This window comes from Ranitomeya imitator, chromosome 3 (genome assembly GCF_032444005.1).
Source record: "Ranitomeya imitator isolate aRanImi1 chromosome 3, aRanImi1.pri, whole genome shotgun sequence".
Classification (NCBI taxonomy): domain Eukaryota; kingdom Metazoa; phylum Chordata; class Amphibia; order Anura; family Dendrobatidae; genus Ranitomeya; species Ranitomeya imitator.
The window spans coordinates 99,383,696-99,400,375 of record NC_091284.1 but is presented as its reverse complement, the minus strand read 5'-3'; the positions used below and the strand labels follow the sequence as shown (position 1 = coordinate 99,400,375).

The window sequence follows — 16,680 nt, the reverse complement described above, 5'->3', positions numbered from 1 at the left end:
AATCCCGACTGCGTCTGCACATCATGCTGTCAGGATTCAGAAGCCAGCAGTCACAGAGTGACAACTGTGTGCTCCTGGCCACAAATCCTACTAAAGTCATAGAATGTTAGAGTTGGAGGGCACCTTCAAGAGCCATCTGGTCCAACCCACTGCAGGATTCACTAAACCATCCCAGATAGATGACTGTGCAGCCTCTGATAAAGACTTCCATTGAAGGAGAACTCACCACCTCTCGTGGCAGCCTGTTCCACTCATTGATCACCCCAACTGTCAAAAAGTGGTTTCCAACATCTAATCTGTATCTTCTCCCATTCAGTGTCATCCCCATTGCTTCCATGTTTCCATGTGCAAATGAGAATAATGCTAAGCCCTCTACATTGTGACAGCCTTTCAGATGTTTGTAGACAGCTATTAAGTCTCCTCTCGGTCTTCTCTTTTGCAAGCTAAACATTACCAAATCCTCAAACCATTCCTCATAGGACATCGGTCACCATTCTGGGCGTTCTTTTCTGAACTTGCTCCATTTTTTCAATTTTTTTTTAAATGTGGTGCCTTGAACTTGACTCCAGATGACGCCTGACTAAGGAGGAGAGGGAGGGGATAATTAGGCTACGTTCACACTAGCGTTATGCTAGTGTGCGTCGGGTTAGCGTCGGGCGACGCAGCGGCGACGCACGCGTCATGCGCCCCTATATTTAACATGGGGGACGCGACGCATGCGTTTGTTGCGTTGTGTGACGCATGCGTCTTTTTTGCCGCAAGCGTCGGACCAAGAAAACGCAACAAGTTGCATTTTTCTTGCGTCCGATTTTCGGCAAAAAACGACGCATGCGTCGCAAAACGCAGCGTTTTTGCGTGCGTTTTGCCGCGTTTTTGCATGCGTTGTGTCGCCGACGCAGCGGTGCACAACGCTAGTGTGAACGTAGCCTTACTTCACGTAATCTAGACCAGGGGTGTCAAACTGCATTCCTCGAGGGCAGCAAACAGGTCATGTTTTCAGGATTTCCTTGTACTGCACAGGTGATAATTTAATCACCAACTCATTATTTGTTTAGACTATGCACCTCTTAATACATCCTGGAACTACAGTGAAGGAAATAAGTATTTGATCCCTTGCTGATTTTGTAAGTTTGCCCACTGACAAATACATGCAGTTTATAAATTTTAAGGGGAGGTTAATTTTAATATTGAGAGATAGAATATCAAAAATCAAATCCAGAAAATCACATTGTATAAATTATATAAATTTGCATTTTGCAGTGAAGTATTTTATCTCTTACCAACCATTAATGGGAACCTGTCACCCCCCTACCCCCCCAGGCGTTTGTAACTAAAAGAGCCACCTTGTGCAGCACTAATGCTGCATTTGGACAAGGTGGCTCTTTTAGTTATGCTCCTTGCACACGCTAAAATAAACACTTATAAAATGTGCCTCTTCATACTGTGAAATCGCCAGGGAGGCGGGACTTTCCTTCCTAATGAGACGCAGCACAGCCGTCATTCATGTCCCCTTGGCACCACCTCCTCAGCGTTGTTTGAATCTGTCATGTTATATAGCGTGGGAAAATATTCTGAAAAGTTCCCAGGCTCGAGTTCATATGAGGACATCCAGCAGAGGGCCCATCACCGCGACTAAAGGTAACTACAGGTCATTGACCTACATTCCATTCATTCCCTGGGGTTTTACTGGCAGGAGCACAGCTGCATTAGCAGGCTCCTGCTTGTAAAATTAGTTAACCCCTTCAGATGGATTTACATCGTTGGACGTGACAGAACGACGGAAAGTATGGGATATTGTTGTTTTTTTATTTTACTTTTTTTTACAGAACGAGGGTCTTCAGGTGGATTACCAGTATTTATTATTATTATTATTATTATACATTTTTATAGCGCCATTTATTCCATGGCGCTTTACATGTGAATACGGGGCAAATATAGACAAATACATTAAACATGAGCAGATAACAAGGCACACGAGTACATAAGGAGGGAGGACCCTGCCCGCGAGGGCTCACAGTCTGCAGGGGGTGGGTGAGGATACACTAGGAGAGGGAAGAGCTGGCTGTGCGGCTGTTCAGTAGGTTGAGGATCACTGCAGGCTGTAGGCTTGTCGGAAGAGATGAGTCTTCAGGTTCTTTTTGAAGGTTTCTATGGTAGGCGCAAGTCTGATGTGTTGGGGTAGAGAGTTCCAGAGTATGGGGGAAGCACGGGAGAAGTCTTGGATGCGGTTATGGGAAGAAGAGATGAGAGGGGAGTAGAGAAGGAGGTCTTGGGAGGACCGGAGGTCGCGTGTAGGTAGGTACCGGGAGACCATGTCACAGATGTATGGAGGAGACAGGTTGTGGATGGCTTTGTATGTCAGTGTGAGGGTTTTGAACTGGAGTCTCTGGGCGATAGGAAGCCAGTGAAGGGCTTGACACAGGGGAGAGGCTGGGGAATAGCGGGGGGACAGGTGGATTAGTCGGGCAGCAGAGTGTAGGATGGATTGGAGTGGTGCCAGAGTGCTAGAGGGGAGTCCAGAGAGTAGGAGGTTGCAGTAGTCGAGGCGGGAGATGATAAGGGCATGCACTAGCGTTTTTGCAGTGTTGCGGTCAAGGAAAGCACGGATCCGGGAAATATTTTTGAGTATAATAAAATATTACAACAACCTGTGTATTTATTTCATTAAAATACTTTGTAATAATGTGTGTGTGTGTTTTTTAACCATTACATACAATTGGATTAATAATGGATAGGTGTCATAATTGACGCCTCTCCATTATTAATCTGGCTTAATGTCACCTTACAATAGCAAGGCGACATTAACCCTTCATTACCCCATATCCCACCACTACACGGGAATGGGAAGAGAGGGGCCAAGTGCCAGAATAGGGTGGCTGGGGGAAGGTGTTTTTAGCCGGGGGAGGGGAATAACCATGGACCCTCTCCAGGCTATTTATAGCTGCCCTCAGTCACTGGCTTTTACCATTCTGGTGGAGAAAACTGCGCGGGAGCCCACGCCAATTTTTTCCGTGATTTAACGCTTTAAATTAATAGCTAGAGCGCCCAAATTTTGCACATACACACTACTATTATAGTGTGGAATATGCAAAAAAAAAAAAGGGATATGAGATGGTTTACTGTATGTAAACCATGTCTCATATCATGTCGGGTTTGGACAGGAGATAGCAAAAGCCGGCAATTGAATTACCGGCCTTTAAGCTATCTAGCGCTGTATGAAATATTAATATATATACACATGTGTCTCACTGAGATCGATATATATCTATCTAATTATACATATAAATATATACACACACCGTATATACTCGAGTATAAGCCAACCCGAGTATAAGCCAACCCCCCTAATTTAGCCACAAAAAAATGGGAAAACTTATTGACTCGAGTATAGGCCTAGGGTGGAAAATGCAGCAGCTACCGGTGAATTTCAAAAATAAAAATAGATGCTCCATACCGTTCATTATGGCCCCATAGCTGTGCCATATAGTGCTCTGCACCGTTCATTATTGCCCCATAGATGTACCATAGAAAGCTGTGCCATATAGTGCTCTGCACCGTTCACTATTGCCCCATAACTGTGCCATATAGTGCTCTGCACCGTTCATTATTGCCCCATAGCTGTGCCATATAGTGCTCTGCACCGTTCATTATTGCCCCATAGCTGAGCCATATAGTGCTCTGCACCGTTCATTATTGCCCCATAGCTGTGCCATATAGTGCTCTGCACCGTTCATTCTTGCCCCATAACTGTGCCATATAGTGCTCTGCACCGTTCATTCTTGTCCCATAGCTGTGCCATATAATGCTCTGCACCGTTCATTCTTGCCCCATAGCTGTGCCATATAGTGCTCTGCACCGTTCATTATTTTCCCATAGATGCTCCTTATAAAGCTGTGCCATTGCTGCTGCTGCTGCAATAAAAAAAATGCCATACTCACTGCTCTTGCTTCCAGCTCCTCAGCGTCCCATCCCGGCGTCTCTCTGCACTGACTGATCAGGCAGAGGGCGGCGCGCACACTATATGCGTCATCGTGCTCTCTGACCTGAACAGTCAGTGCAAGAGGACGCGAAGACAGAGCGGCGCCCGGCGTGTGGAACGCGGACAGGTAAATATGTAATACTTACCTGCTCCTGGCGTCCCGCTCCTTCCCCCGGACAGTTGGTCTTCGGTGCCGCAGCCTCTTCCTCTATCAGCGGTCACCGTTACCGCTCATTAGAGAAATGAATATGCAGCTCCATCCCTATGGGAGTGGAGTCCATATTCATTACTTTAATGAGCGGTCCCACGTGACCGCTGAACAGGGGAAGAGCTGCGGCACCCGGAGACTGTGGGACTGCAGGGACAGCGCCAGGAGCCCCGGAAGCAGGTAAGTATGCCTCAGCGCCCTCTCCCCCTCACCCGCCGACCGTGACTCGAGTATAAGCCGAGAGGGGCACTTTCAGGCCAAAAAATCTTGGTGTGTGTGTGTGTGTGTGTGTGTGTGTGTGTGTGTGTGTGTGTGTGTGTGTGTGTGTGTGTGTGTGTGTGTGTGTGTGTGTGTGTGCACACACACACACCCCTATACTATGTGTAGAAAGCATTAAGCTACTTACTGGTAGCGGCATTTCTCGGAGGCCCATGACAGCACGACGAGAGAGGGGATCCACCCATTAGGAACAGGAAACCTACAGATACAAAAGGGCGGTACCTCTCCCTTGCCTCAGTTGTATTTCAGAGTCTTGAGAGGACTACCGCGGTTAGTGGCACAAAAAATATACACTATATACAGATTATATACAAATTTTCAGCCATATATTTGGAACTGGGTATCCTATGTGAGATATATACATCTATAGGAAGTGCAACCCCCACGTGAATAGGGAGGGAACTAAGGGTGCTGTCATGGGCCTCCGAGAAATGCTGCTACCAGTAAGTAGCTTAATGCTTTACTCAGACTCCCATGACAGCACGACGAGAGAATTACAGAGATGTAAACTTCCTTAGGGAGGGACTATGGCCTGTAGCACCCTTAACCCAAATGTGAGATCAGAGGAAGCCCCCAAATTCAACCTATAGTGTTTAAAGAAGGTGGACGGGGATGACCATGTGGCCGCCTTACATATCTGGTCGATTGATACTCCAGATTTTTCCGCCCAGGATGTAGCCATGGCCCTGGTGGAATGCGCCCTCAGATTCTGCGGAGCCGGACCCCCACCTGCAGTATAAGCCAAAGAGATAGCCTCCCTAATCCACTTTGCTAGTGTGTATTTTGATACCCTGAGTCCCTTTCTAGGATTTTGGAAAGATAAAAATAATGCATCATCTTTCTTCATGTGTCAGTAACAGAGATGTATTCTAGCAGGCATCTCCTAACGTCTAATGTATGGAGTAGTTCTTCCTTAGGGTTAGCAGGATTAGGGAGGAAGGATGGTCAAATTATCTCTTGTGACCTGTGAAACCGTGATGATACTTTTGGTAAATAGGCTGGGTCTGGTCTGAGGATTACTCTGTCTGGTAGAAACTCTGTATAAGGGGAAACCCTGGAGAGAGATTGTATGTCTCCTATTCTACGGGCAGATGTAATTGCTACCAGAAATGCTGTCTTAAGGGATAAGGCCTTAATTGAAGCTGATTGTAAAGGTTCAAACGGCTCTTTAGTCAATGCTGATAGGACTAAGTTGAGATCCCAAGGCATAGATCTATCTTTATGTATGGGTCTAGACCTACTAGATGCCTTAATGAACCTTGAGATCCAGTAATTATTGGCGATGTTACAGGAGAATAGAGCCCCTAGGGCCGAGACCTGTACCTTTAGAGTACTAGTAGATAGACCTAACTCTAAGCCTTTTTGCAGGAATTCTAAAATTTGTTTTACGGGTATTCCTTCTTCTAAATTGAAATCAGAAGAGGCCAGAAACTTTCGCCAGGTCCTAGCGTAGATTGTTGTGGTTATTTGCTTCCTACTTTTCATAAGGGTTTCAATTAAACTCGGGGAAAACCCCTTGTTTTTCAGTAACGCCCTTTCAAAATCCATGACGTTAAATGAAGGTTCTTTACTTGCGGATGACTGATCGGACCCTGGTAGAGCAAATCCGGAATCTCCGGAAGCACCCAGGGATCCTCCACTGACATGATCCTGAGCCAAGTGAACCAGGCCCTTCTGGGCCAGAATGGGGCAATCAATATAACTCTGGCTCGATCTTCTCTTATCTTCCTGACTACTAAGGGTAACAGGCCTAGTGGAGGAAATGCATACGCCAGCTGAAAATCCCAATTGATCAGAAGGGCGTCTACTGCCAGAGGATTCTCCCTGGGATTTAGGGAACAAAATTTTGTTGTCTTCCGGTTGTCCCTGGTAGCAAATAGATCTACTTCTGGATGTCCCCATCTTTGGACAATCTGATCGAACACGCAATTGTTTAGGGACCATTCCCCTTGCCTCAAGGTGTTGCGGCTTAGAAAGTCCGCTCTGACGTTTTCTTTTCCTCTTATGTGTAGAGCAGTTAGGGATAAGAAGTGATTTTCCGCTGTCTGGAACAGACGATCCGCCACTCTCATCAGTGACTCGGAATGAGTTCCACCCTGATGATTTATGTATGCGACCGCCACCTGGTTGTCCGATAGGATCTTGACATGATGACCCTGCAGATATATGAGGAATTTTTTCACTGAAAGCTCTACTGCCATTAACTCTTTCTGGTTGGAGGAGGCTGATGTTAGGGGAGGGGGCCATAGACCCTGAACCGTCATGTCATCCATGTGTGCTCCCCAACCCGAAGGGCTAGCATCTGTTGTTACAACACATGTTACCTGTGACACCCAGGGAACTCCCGCCGATAAGTTTTCACTGTCTAGCCACCACCTAAGAGATGTAAGCGCTTTTGGACCTAAGGTAATCTGACTCTGCAGGGACCCCTGTAAGATTCTGTCATTAACCAGCACCTCGGATTGTAACGGTCTGGTGTGGAATTGGGCCCAACGGACAGCGGGTATGCAAGAGGTTAGGGAACCCAATAGTGACATAGCCTGTCTAAGGGTCATGGATGGTTTGTCAATTGCTTTAGACACCTGATGCTGGATATGTACTGATTTGTCGGGTGGAAGACAACACTGTTGGGATTCTGAGTTTAATGACAGTCCTAAGAATCTTTGTATTTTTTGAGGCTGTAAACGAGATTTCTCATAATTTATGATCCACCCCAGACGCTCCATTCTGGATGTGGCTGTTTCTAGCTGGGACAGGCAATGGTCTGCTGAGCTCCCTACTATAAGAAAGTCATCCAAGTAGGGAATGATCAGGATGTCGGACTCTCGCAAGTGCGCCATGACCTCAGCCACTAGTTTTGTGAACACCCTAGGAGCCGCTGATAAGCCAAAGGGGAGAGCTCTGAACTGGAAATGGCGAATGCTACCCTCCATTGACACAGCTACTCTCAGGAACCTCTGGAAATCTTCATGTATTGGGACATGATAGTATGCGTCTTTAAAGGGAACCTGTCACCCCGTTTTTTGAGATTGAGCTATAAATACTGTTAAATAGGGCCTGCGCTGTGTGTTCCTATAGTGTATGTAGTGTACCCCGATTCCCCATGTATGCTGAGAAATAACTTACCAAAGTCGCCGTTTTCGCCTGTCAATCAGGCTGGTCAGGTCGGGAGGGCGTGGTGACATCGGTGGTTCTTCCTCAGCTTTACGTTGGTGGCGTAGTGGTGAACAAGCAGCGCGCGATCTGCGCTGTAATCCCTTGCATCGGTGGGGGCGGCCATCTTCCTGGGGCCGCGCGTGCGCAGATCGAGTGCTCTGCTGCACGGGGCTTCAGGAAAATGGCCGCGGGATGCCGCGCGTGCGCATTAGAGATCGCGGCGGCCATTTTCCCAAAGCCGAGATGCAAACTCGGCTTTGGGAAAATGGCCGCCGCGATCTCTAATGCGCACGCGCGGCATCCCGCGGCCATTTTCCTGAAGCCCCGTGCAGCAGAGCACTCGATCTGCGCACGCGCGGCCCCAGGAAGATGGCCGCCCCCACCAATGCAAGGGATTACAGCGCAGATCGCGCGCTGCTTGTTCACCACTACGCCACCAACGTAAAGCTGAGGAAGAACCACCGATGTCACCACGCCCTCCCGACCTGACCAGCCTGATTGACAGGCGAAAACGGCGACTTTGGTAAGTTATTTCTCAGCATACATAGGGAATCGGGGTACACTACATACACTATAGGAACACACAGCGCAGGCCCTATTTAACAGTATTTATAGCTCAATCTCAAAAAACGGGGTGGCAGGTTCCCTTTAAGATCTACAACTACCATGAAACAGTGATTAAACAACATTTTTATTGCTGAATTAATTGTTTCCATTTTGAAGGATTCATTAACCAGGAACTCATTAAGACATTTTAGATTAATGATCATTCTAAAAGATCCATCTGGCTTTTTGATCAGAAAAAGAGGAGAATAGAATCCCCTTCCTCTTTCTGATTCTGGGATTTCCACCAATACATTTTTAGCGCATAAGTTCATGACTTCTGCTTCTAGAGCTGCTTGCTCCAGGGGGGAGGAACGAAAAGGGGTTAATTTGAATTTATATCGAGGCCAATGATTGAAGTCCAGCCTTAGACCTTTAGTAACAATACCTCTGACCCATCTACTGTTCGTAATGTCAAGCCACGCTGAGGAGAATGCTGACAATCTACCCCCCACAGGGATCGCTAGTCATTGGTCCGGTTTTTTCTGATCCTTTGAGGAACGGCGAAACATGTAGCCCGTACCTCTACCGCGTCTGTCTTCCCATCTGAAACTTTCTCTAGTGGGAGAGGACCCGCGTTTCTTCCCGCGTCCAAACCTTCTTCGATTGAAGGGTCAGCGGTAGGATGCCAAGTACAGGCTGGGAAACTTCTTTTTGTCGTCGCCTGCCTTTTCCAGTAATTCATCCAGTGTTGGACCAAAGAGATACTGTCCCTCGCACGGAATGGCGCAGAGTTTAGTTCTGGACTGAATGTCACCCGACCAGCACTTTAACCATAGGGCTCTGCGAGCCGCGTTAGATAGTCCTGCCGCTCTAGCTGCCATTCTGACAGAGTCCACAGATGCATCCGATAGGAACGCCGCAGCATTCTGAATTGTCGGTAGCGCTTTCAGAATAGAATCTCTGGATGCCCCGTCCTTCAGCTGAGACTCTAATTGATCTAGCCAGACCATTAATGACCTGGCTGTGCATGTTGCGGCCACGGCTGGTCTGAGGGATCCTGCCGCCATCTCCCAGGTACCTTTTAGGAAGATATCCGCCTTCCTGTCTAGGGGATCTTTGAGGGACCCCATATCCTCAAAGGGTAATGAGGCTTTCTTTGACGCTTTTGCTACCGCCGCGTCCAACTTAGGGGCTTTATCCCATATATCCACCACCGGATCATGAAAGGGATACCTGCGTTTTAAAGCTGGCGGTAAGGCCCCCTTTTTTCCGGTTTCTTCCATTCTCGGAGGATCAGCTCTTGGATCTTCTCATTTACCGGAAAAGATCTATGTTTTTTACGATCTAATCCACTAAACATTAACTCCTGTTTTGAGGGCTGTGATTTGGGTTCCTCTATACCCATCGTGCCTCTAACTGATTTGACCACCCTGTCAATCTTATCCAAGGGTAGACAAAATCGTCCAGACTCCTCATCTGATGAAGAGGAGAAAGGACTAGAGAGATAGGTACTTTCTTCTCTTTCCTCATCTGACGAATTAGAGTCCAGAGGTGTCCTATGCTTCGAGCCTTCCGCTTGGGATAGGGATCGTAATGACTCCCTTACTTCAAGCCGGATCATTTCCTTTAAGTTTGCTGTGCTCACGGACTCTTCTGCTACCTAGGGGAGATATAGGTGATAACCACTATCTGACCTAAAGTCACTTCCACCCAACCACTCCTGTAGACCTCACCGTCTGTTGTATACAGGGGGCACATAACTTTTTCAAACAAGAGTCAGGTAAGGGGACTCCACAGAGGGCACACTCCTTATGTTTTGATTTGTCCGAACTCTTCTTCCCCTGGAAAGATAAAGTATAAGGGGCCTGCGTCACAGAGTGAACTTTCACGTAGATCACTTAACCGTGCGCCAAAGTCAAGTACCGGAATCCGAGGGGGTTCTTTCCTAGTCGAAGCTCTGGATCCCTGCTTGGATGAGCTTTTTCGACTGGGTTGGTCGCCTCTATCCTTTTTGGGCTTCTGACGCACCTCGTCTGACAGCTGCTGCTGCTCACCACCACTCTCCATGACGAATTGCGATCAAAAAGCAAGGTTCTGACATCTTAACCTGCTTATATCCCCCTTGGATCCGGTCAGCAGATGGGCCAGCGCTATCCCTATTGGTTCTGGACACCGCAGGGAGGGCAGGAGGGCTGTCGGACGAACCGGCGTCCAGATGCGATGGGCGCCGCCATTTTGGACCGACCGCGCATGCGCAGACGTCCGGCGACCCGGAAGCGGCTACCAAACTCCGCCCCCCTACGTCACCGCACCCGGAAACACTCCAGCACACGCTGAGAGCGGTGCAGGACGACGGGGACGGATTGGCAGCGCTCCGGAGCTCACCCACACATCTGAGCCCGGCACCCGCAGCCACGCCGCACCGCTGCGCCACCAATGGGAATACTTACCTGCGCCGACACTGATGGATGCAGGAAATCCTCCGGACTCCGCTCCCTGCTGCGAATGCCACCGACGTGCAATCCAGCAAGGACCACCGTGGCGTCTCCAGGGATCTCCGCACCGGCCGAGGTAGGAGACCCCCCTGCTACCGTAATCGGCCGGCCGGCCTGGGCTTCTGTCTGTAGGCACCCGTCCCCTCAGGAACAGGAAACCAACTGAGGCAAGGGAGAGGTACCGCCCTTTTGTAGCTGTAGGTTTCCTGTTCCTAATGGGCGGATCCCCTCTCTCGTCGTGCTGTCATGGGAGTCCGAGTAAATTTATTTTAGCTATTTTAACCAGTCAGTGTGATTTTACTGTACACCGCACTGAATTGCCGGCTTTCTATAGAACACCGCTGCGTATTTCTCGCAAGTCACACTGCTGGTCCGTGTGTAATCCGTATTTTTCTGGCCCCCATACACTTTCATTGGCGTATTTTTTGCGCAATACGGTGACAAACGCAGCATGCTGCGATTTTCTACGGCCGTAGAACAACGTATAATACGGATCAGTAAAATACGGCAGATAGGATCTGGAGCATAGAGAAGCATTGTACCGTATGCAATCCGTATTTTCAGCACCTCTCTTACGTCCGTAAAACACGCTAGTGTGAGGCCGGCCTAATAGTTGCCTTGCCCATCGCATAGTTGATCATTTTTTCAATAAAGATGGTATGAAATACATTTGTCAAATTTTTGCTGAAGTCAAGATATACTATACCAGTCAGTGATTCTATCATAGAAGGAAATTAAGTTAGTCTGACATGACTTATTAGTTACAAACCCATGCTGGCTCTGGTTAATCACTTCATTCTCATCCAGGTACTTGCATACATGTTGTTTAATAATTTGTTCAAAGATCTTTCCTGATATAGAAGAAGTCAGGCTCACCGGCCTTTAGTTCCCTGGGTCCACCTGCTTTCCCTTTATGAATATAGGGACAACAAGTACTCTTCTCCAGTCTTCTAGGTATTCTCCTGTTCTCCATGAAATTTCAAAGACTATGGAGAGTGCTTCAATAAATTTCCTCTACCATCTCCTTCAGTACCTGGGGATGTAATTAATCTGGACCTGGAGACTTGAATTAATTTATGTTAGCTACGTATTCCCTCTCTATCTATAGATAGAAGAATCCACACTATTCCCTGGATAGAACAGTGAAGATCAGCTGATGTTACATTTACATTATGAAAGAAAACAGATGCAAAATAGGAATTTAAAAGTTCAGCCTTCTCAATATCATTTTTTACCACGTCACCATTTTCATACTGTAGAAATCTTATAGCATCTTTGACTTTTGTTTTAGTTTTGATATACCCTCAAAATCATCTCTTATTGCTTTTGACGTCTCTTGCAAGCCTTAATTCATTATCAGCTTTAGATAATCTTTTGCGTGCCCCGCAGACAACAGTATATTCTTCAGATAGGTCTCCCTCTTTCTATTTAATAAACATTTCATTTTACCTCTGTATTCATCCATCCTGGTTTCCTTAACTGCTTCCTATTCTTCCCTCTTTTAGGGATTTTTAACGATTGTGCTTTGAGAATCTAATTTTTCAAAACTTCCCATCCTTCCTGGACATTTCGGTTCTTAAAGGGAACCTGTCAACCCCAAAATCAAGGGTGAGCTAAGCCCACCGGCATCAGGGGCTTATATACAGCATTCTGTAATGCTGTAGATAAGCCCCCGATGTATCCTATAAGATGAGAAAGAGAGGTCATATTATACTCACCTGGGCGGGCGGGCGGTCTGATCCGGTGGGCGTCGCAGTCCGGGGCCTCCCATCTTCATAGGATGACGTCCTCTTCTGGTCTACACGCTGCGGCTACGGTGTACTTTATCTGCCCTGTTGAGGGCAGAGCAAAGTACTGCAGTGCGCTGTGCCTCTCTGACCTTTCCCAGCACCTGCTCACTGCAGTACTTTGCTCTGCCCTCAACAGTTCAGATAAAGCACGCCTGCGCCGTAGCGTGAAGACCAGAAGGGGATGTCATCTGATGAAGATGGGAGGCGCCGGACCGGACTGCGACGCCCATCGGACCGGACCGGGACCGCCCCTGGGTGAGTATAATCTAAACTCTTTTTCAATGAATCCCTCCTATATTCTTTTTGAGTCCCTTAAAATCTACCTTTCTGAAATCCAACCTTGAAGCCCGAGTCATCACAGGTCTTCCTCCCCTAGTTATCGAAAATTCTATGATACCATGATCGCTGCCACTTAGGATCCAAGCCACCCTTACCACCTCAACTATTTCCTCACTGTTTATAAAGGATTAGGTCAAAGGTAGCAGATCCTCTTGTTTTCTTCTCTACCTTTTGGAAGCAGTCAGCAAGAGAAGATACCAATTTACTGGACCCATTACTTGTTCCTGAGGGAGATTCCCAACAAATGTCTGGATAGTTGTAACCTCCTATGATCACGTCATCATATTTTTTGAGAACTTGGCCATCTGATGTACAAGGCCAGGTGCACACGGTCCGGAAGTAGCAGTGCATGTTACGCATCCAAAGTGCCGCCGCCTATCGAACGTAGGTGAATCCGCACGTGATCAGTGAACCGTGTGGATTCACTAAATTCAATGTATTCTACTGATGAAATTTCTCTTGCGGAGACTAGTGTGTTGTGTTGTCATTATGATTTAAAAAGAGAAAACACAGTAGTTTGACAATAAATTGCTTCACCCAACCACTAACCATGAGTGGAGAAAGCTCTGGTGTTAAAATTCATATTCTCTGAAAAAAGCCAAGAAAGCAAAAACTCTGCCGGGGTATGTAAACTTTTGGGCACAACTGTATAAATGTAAATGAGATCCCCTCTGAGGAATCTTTTTGTAAACTTTTCCAACCTTTCATGATACAAGAGGCCTTCCATCCCTTGTAATAGTCTACTTCTCCGGCTTTAAACTAATGTCTGAATATCCAACATTGGATCCCATATTCTAGATGTGGCCGCACCAGTGATTTATAGACTGGTAACAGCACATGGTTATTTTTGGGATAACTAACAGTACTGATATAAACCCCACCCTGTGCAGCATTTGTGAATACAAGGGCAGAGAAATAACGGGAGTAATAAAAGACAGGTTTATGATACAAGACATCACTTTACTCTCTGGATATAAATGTAATATGGAGATGTTAAAGCGGAGGATATCCATTCACAGGTCAGTGCATCAGAGCCCAGTGTGCATCCTCCCAGCTCCACTGACCAGCCGGATGGTGAGAGACATAGCAAGACACCAGGACACGTAATCCAAAGAGGGGCCGCAGGTGGGTCACAGAGCTCCTGGTCAGCCCCCATGGGGTACGGATGTGGCCTCTGCACCAGCGACCTGAAAATATAATTCGCTCATCTCTGACAGATTATACATTATCGGACTAGGGGGCAGAGGCCCACCAATAACATCACTCAGGGGGCCACTGCTACGCTACATACAAATACTACATTACCCTCAATTGCTAGTTTACCTGTGGGTCTATATAATAATAATAATAATAATAATAATAATAATACACTGAGCGACTGTTAACTCAATGATCAGTTGTCTGCACATAGTGATATAGGTGAGGGTGGCCCACCCGGAGTTCACCTGTTTACCTGTGGCCAGTCCAATCTATTATGTATAAACCCATACACTTTGGATCAGCGCCACATCTGCCACACATCAAGTGTCAAACAGTACAGAGATAAAGAGGACGATCGATAAGTAAACGCTCCCATAGAAGTCGTCTTATTGACACAGTAGTGCGGTATAATCGCCCCACCTAGTAATGATTACAAGAACATGAGAGAATGAATCACACCCTAATAACGGATCTGAGGCCGGGAAATCACAGCCTGTATAACTATCCAGAGGGAGGGAGAGGAGCACTTGTAGCGAGACCACCCCAGACAGCGAGACCACCCCAGACAGCGAGACCACCCCAGACAGCGAGACCACCCCAGACAGCGAGACCACCCCAGACAGCGAGACCACCCCAGACAGCGAGACCACCCCAGACAGCGAAGCGTTAACCTGCGGGTCCACTAGGAATTCTGCTGATCACTCTGCAATGAGCCAGTGCTAAACACTGCCACTCCCTGCAGAGCCAGCCTGTGTGTACAGGCACAGCCATACAGGAGGGGAGATATAGCGAATATATACATCTATACACACAGATCACCTGTAGAAATACAGCGTAATGTAATATATATATATATATACACACACACCACAGCCAACTTATCGCAGTGCAACAGATGGTGCAGCCCCCTGTACACACAGTGACAGGTCTTCAGTTACACAGAAGTCACAGACTACAATCCCCCCATTACAGATATTTTCCCACTCATTTTCCATAGTCTGTGATTTATACGATGGGCGGCAGATATTAGTAGCGATCACCAGACTCTGCAGCAGCCACCAGCGCCCAGGACAGCGCTTCACCCAGCAGTGAGCAGCAGACACAGACAGATGGAGGCTGCCGCTGATAACAGCACACTGTGTGCGGCCTCTCTCCAGCACGGCCGCACAGCCGGGCCCTGCACTCACCGGACACCACCAGCGCCTCGTTGGGCCCCACCGTGTGACAGTTGCCCATGGCTGCGGAGCTCCGTGCGCACAGGTCGTATGTCGCGTTGCCGCTAATGTCGCCTTCCTCCTCGCAGACAACAAGACGCTTACGACACCCAAGCGGGGCGGAGTCAGCTGCTCGTTGCGCACGGCCCCTCCGCAGGCGAGTAGGCGGAGCCAGGGCATGAATGACTTAGAATAGCCCTCTCAGGCGCTATGGGGGCGGAGCTTGTTGTACAGAAAACCAATCAGAATAGGGAGGAATCACGTGCTTCCAAGGATAACTGATTCCTCCCTGGGTGACTTTATCCTTGTGATACAGGAAAGATATACAGCAGGGCGGCTCCGCCTCAGAGCTGGGGGTGTGTCTGACGTGACGTCACGGTTCATCCGGGCTCCGGAAATCTTATTAGTGATCTGCTGGTGTAAATCACTGTGTTGTCATGGAGACAGGAAGACTCGTTATCTGCCCTCAGTGACAGATGCAGAGATCCGCTAATGTTACTATTTATAGGGGCTCCTGCTGTCAGTTATAGGGGCTCCTGCTGTCAGTTATAGGGGCTCCCTGCTGTCAGTTATAGAGGCGACCTGCTGTCAATTATAGGGGCGTCCTGCTGTCAGTTATAGGGGCTCCCTGCTGTCAGTTATAGGGGCGTCCTGCTGTCAGTTATAGGGGCTCCCTGCTGTCAGTTATAGGGGCGTCCTGCTGTCAGTTATAGGGGCTCCCTGCTGTCAGTTATAGGGGCGTCCTGCTGTCAGTTATAGGGGCTCCCTGCTGTCAGTTATAGAGGCGACCTGCTGTCAGTTATAGGGGCTCCCTGCTGTCAGTTATAGAGGCGTCCTGCTGTCAGTTATATGGGCTCCCTGCTGTCAGTTATAGGGGCGTCCTGCTGTCAGTTAGGGGGGCTCCCTGCTGTCAATTATAGGGGCGTCCTGCTGTCAGTTATAGGGGCCCCCCGCTGTCAGTTATAGGGGCTCCCCGCTGTCAGTTATAGGGGCGTCCTGCTGTCAGTTATAGGGGCCCCCTGCTGTCAATTATAGGGGCGTCCTGCTGTCAATTATAGGGGCGTCCTGCTGTCAGTTATAGGGGCCCCCTGCTGTCAGTTGTAGAGGCTCCCTGCTGTCAGTTATGGGGGCACCCTCCTGTCAGTTATAGGGGCTCCCCGCTGTCAGTTATAGGGGCATCCTGCTGTCAGTTATAGGGGCTCCCTGCTGTCAGTTATAGGGGCGTCCTGCTGTCAGTTATAGGGGCGCCCTGCTGTCAGTTATAGGGGCGCCCTGCTGTCAGTTATAGGGGCGCCCTGCTGTCAGTTATAGGGGCTTCCTGCTGTCAGTTATAGAGCTGCCCACCTGTCAGTTATTGGGGCTCCACGCTGTCAGTTATAGGGGTGCCCTTCTGTCGGTTATAGGCGAGTCCTGCTCTCAGTTATAGGGGCGTCCTGCTGTCAGTTATAGGGGCGTCCCGATGTCAGTTATAGGG

The 16,680-nt window shown here is 48.2% G+C and overlaps 1 protein-coding gene across 2 annotated transcripts in view; it reads right to left on the bottom strand.

Annotated features, from left to right (window-relative positions):
* The window catches only part of FLOT2 (flotillin 2), a 95,205-nt gene extending 79,874 nt beyond the window's left edge, over positions 1–15,331 (bottom strand). The window contains exon 1 of one of the 2 annotated variants that reach the window (XM_069761209.1): positions 15,180–15,331. In XM_069761209.1, the coding sequence (XP_069617310.1) occupies positions 15,180–15,228 (49 nt within the window). In that variant the 5' untranslated portion in view covers positions 15,229–15,331. The remainder of the gene's footprint in view (positions 1–15,179) is intronic. The other variant, XM_069761210.1, reaches the window with a different exon arrangement.
* Positions 15,332–16,680: the final 1,349 nt, after the last annotated feature.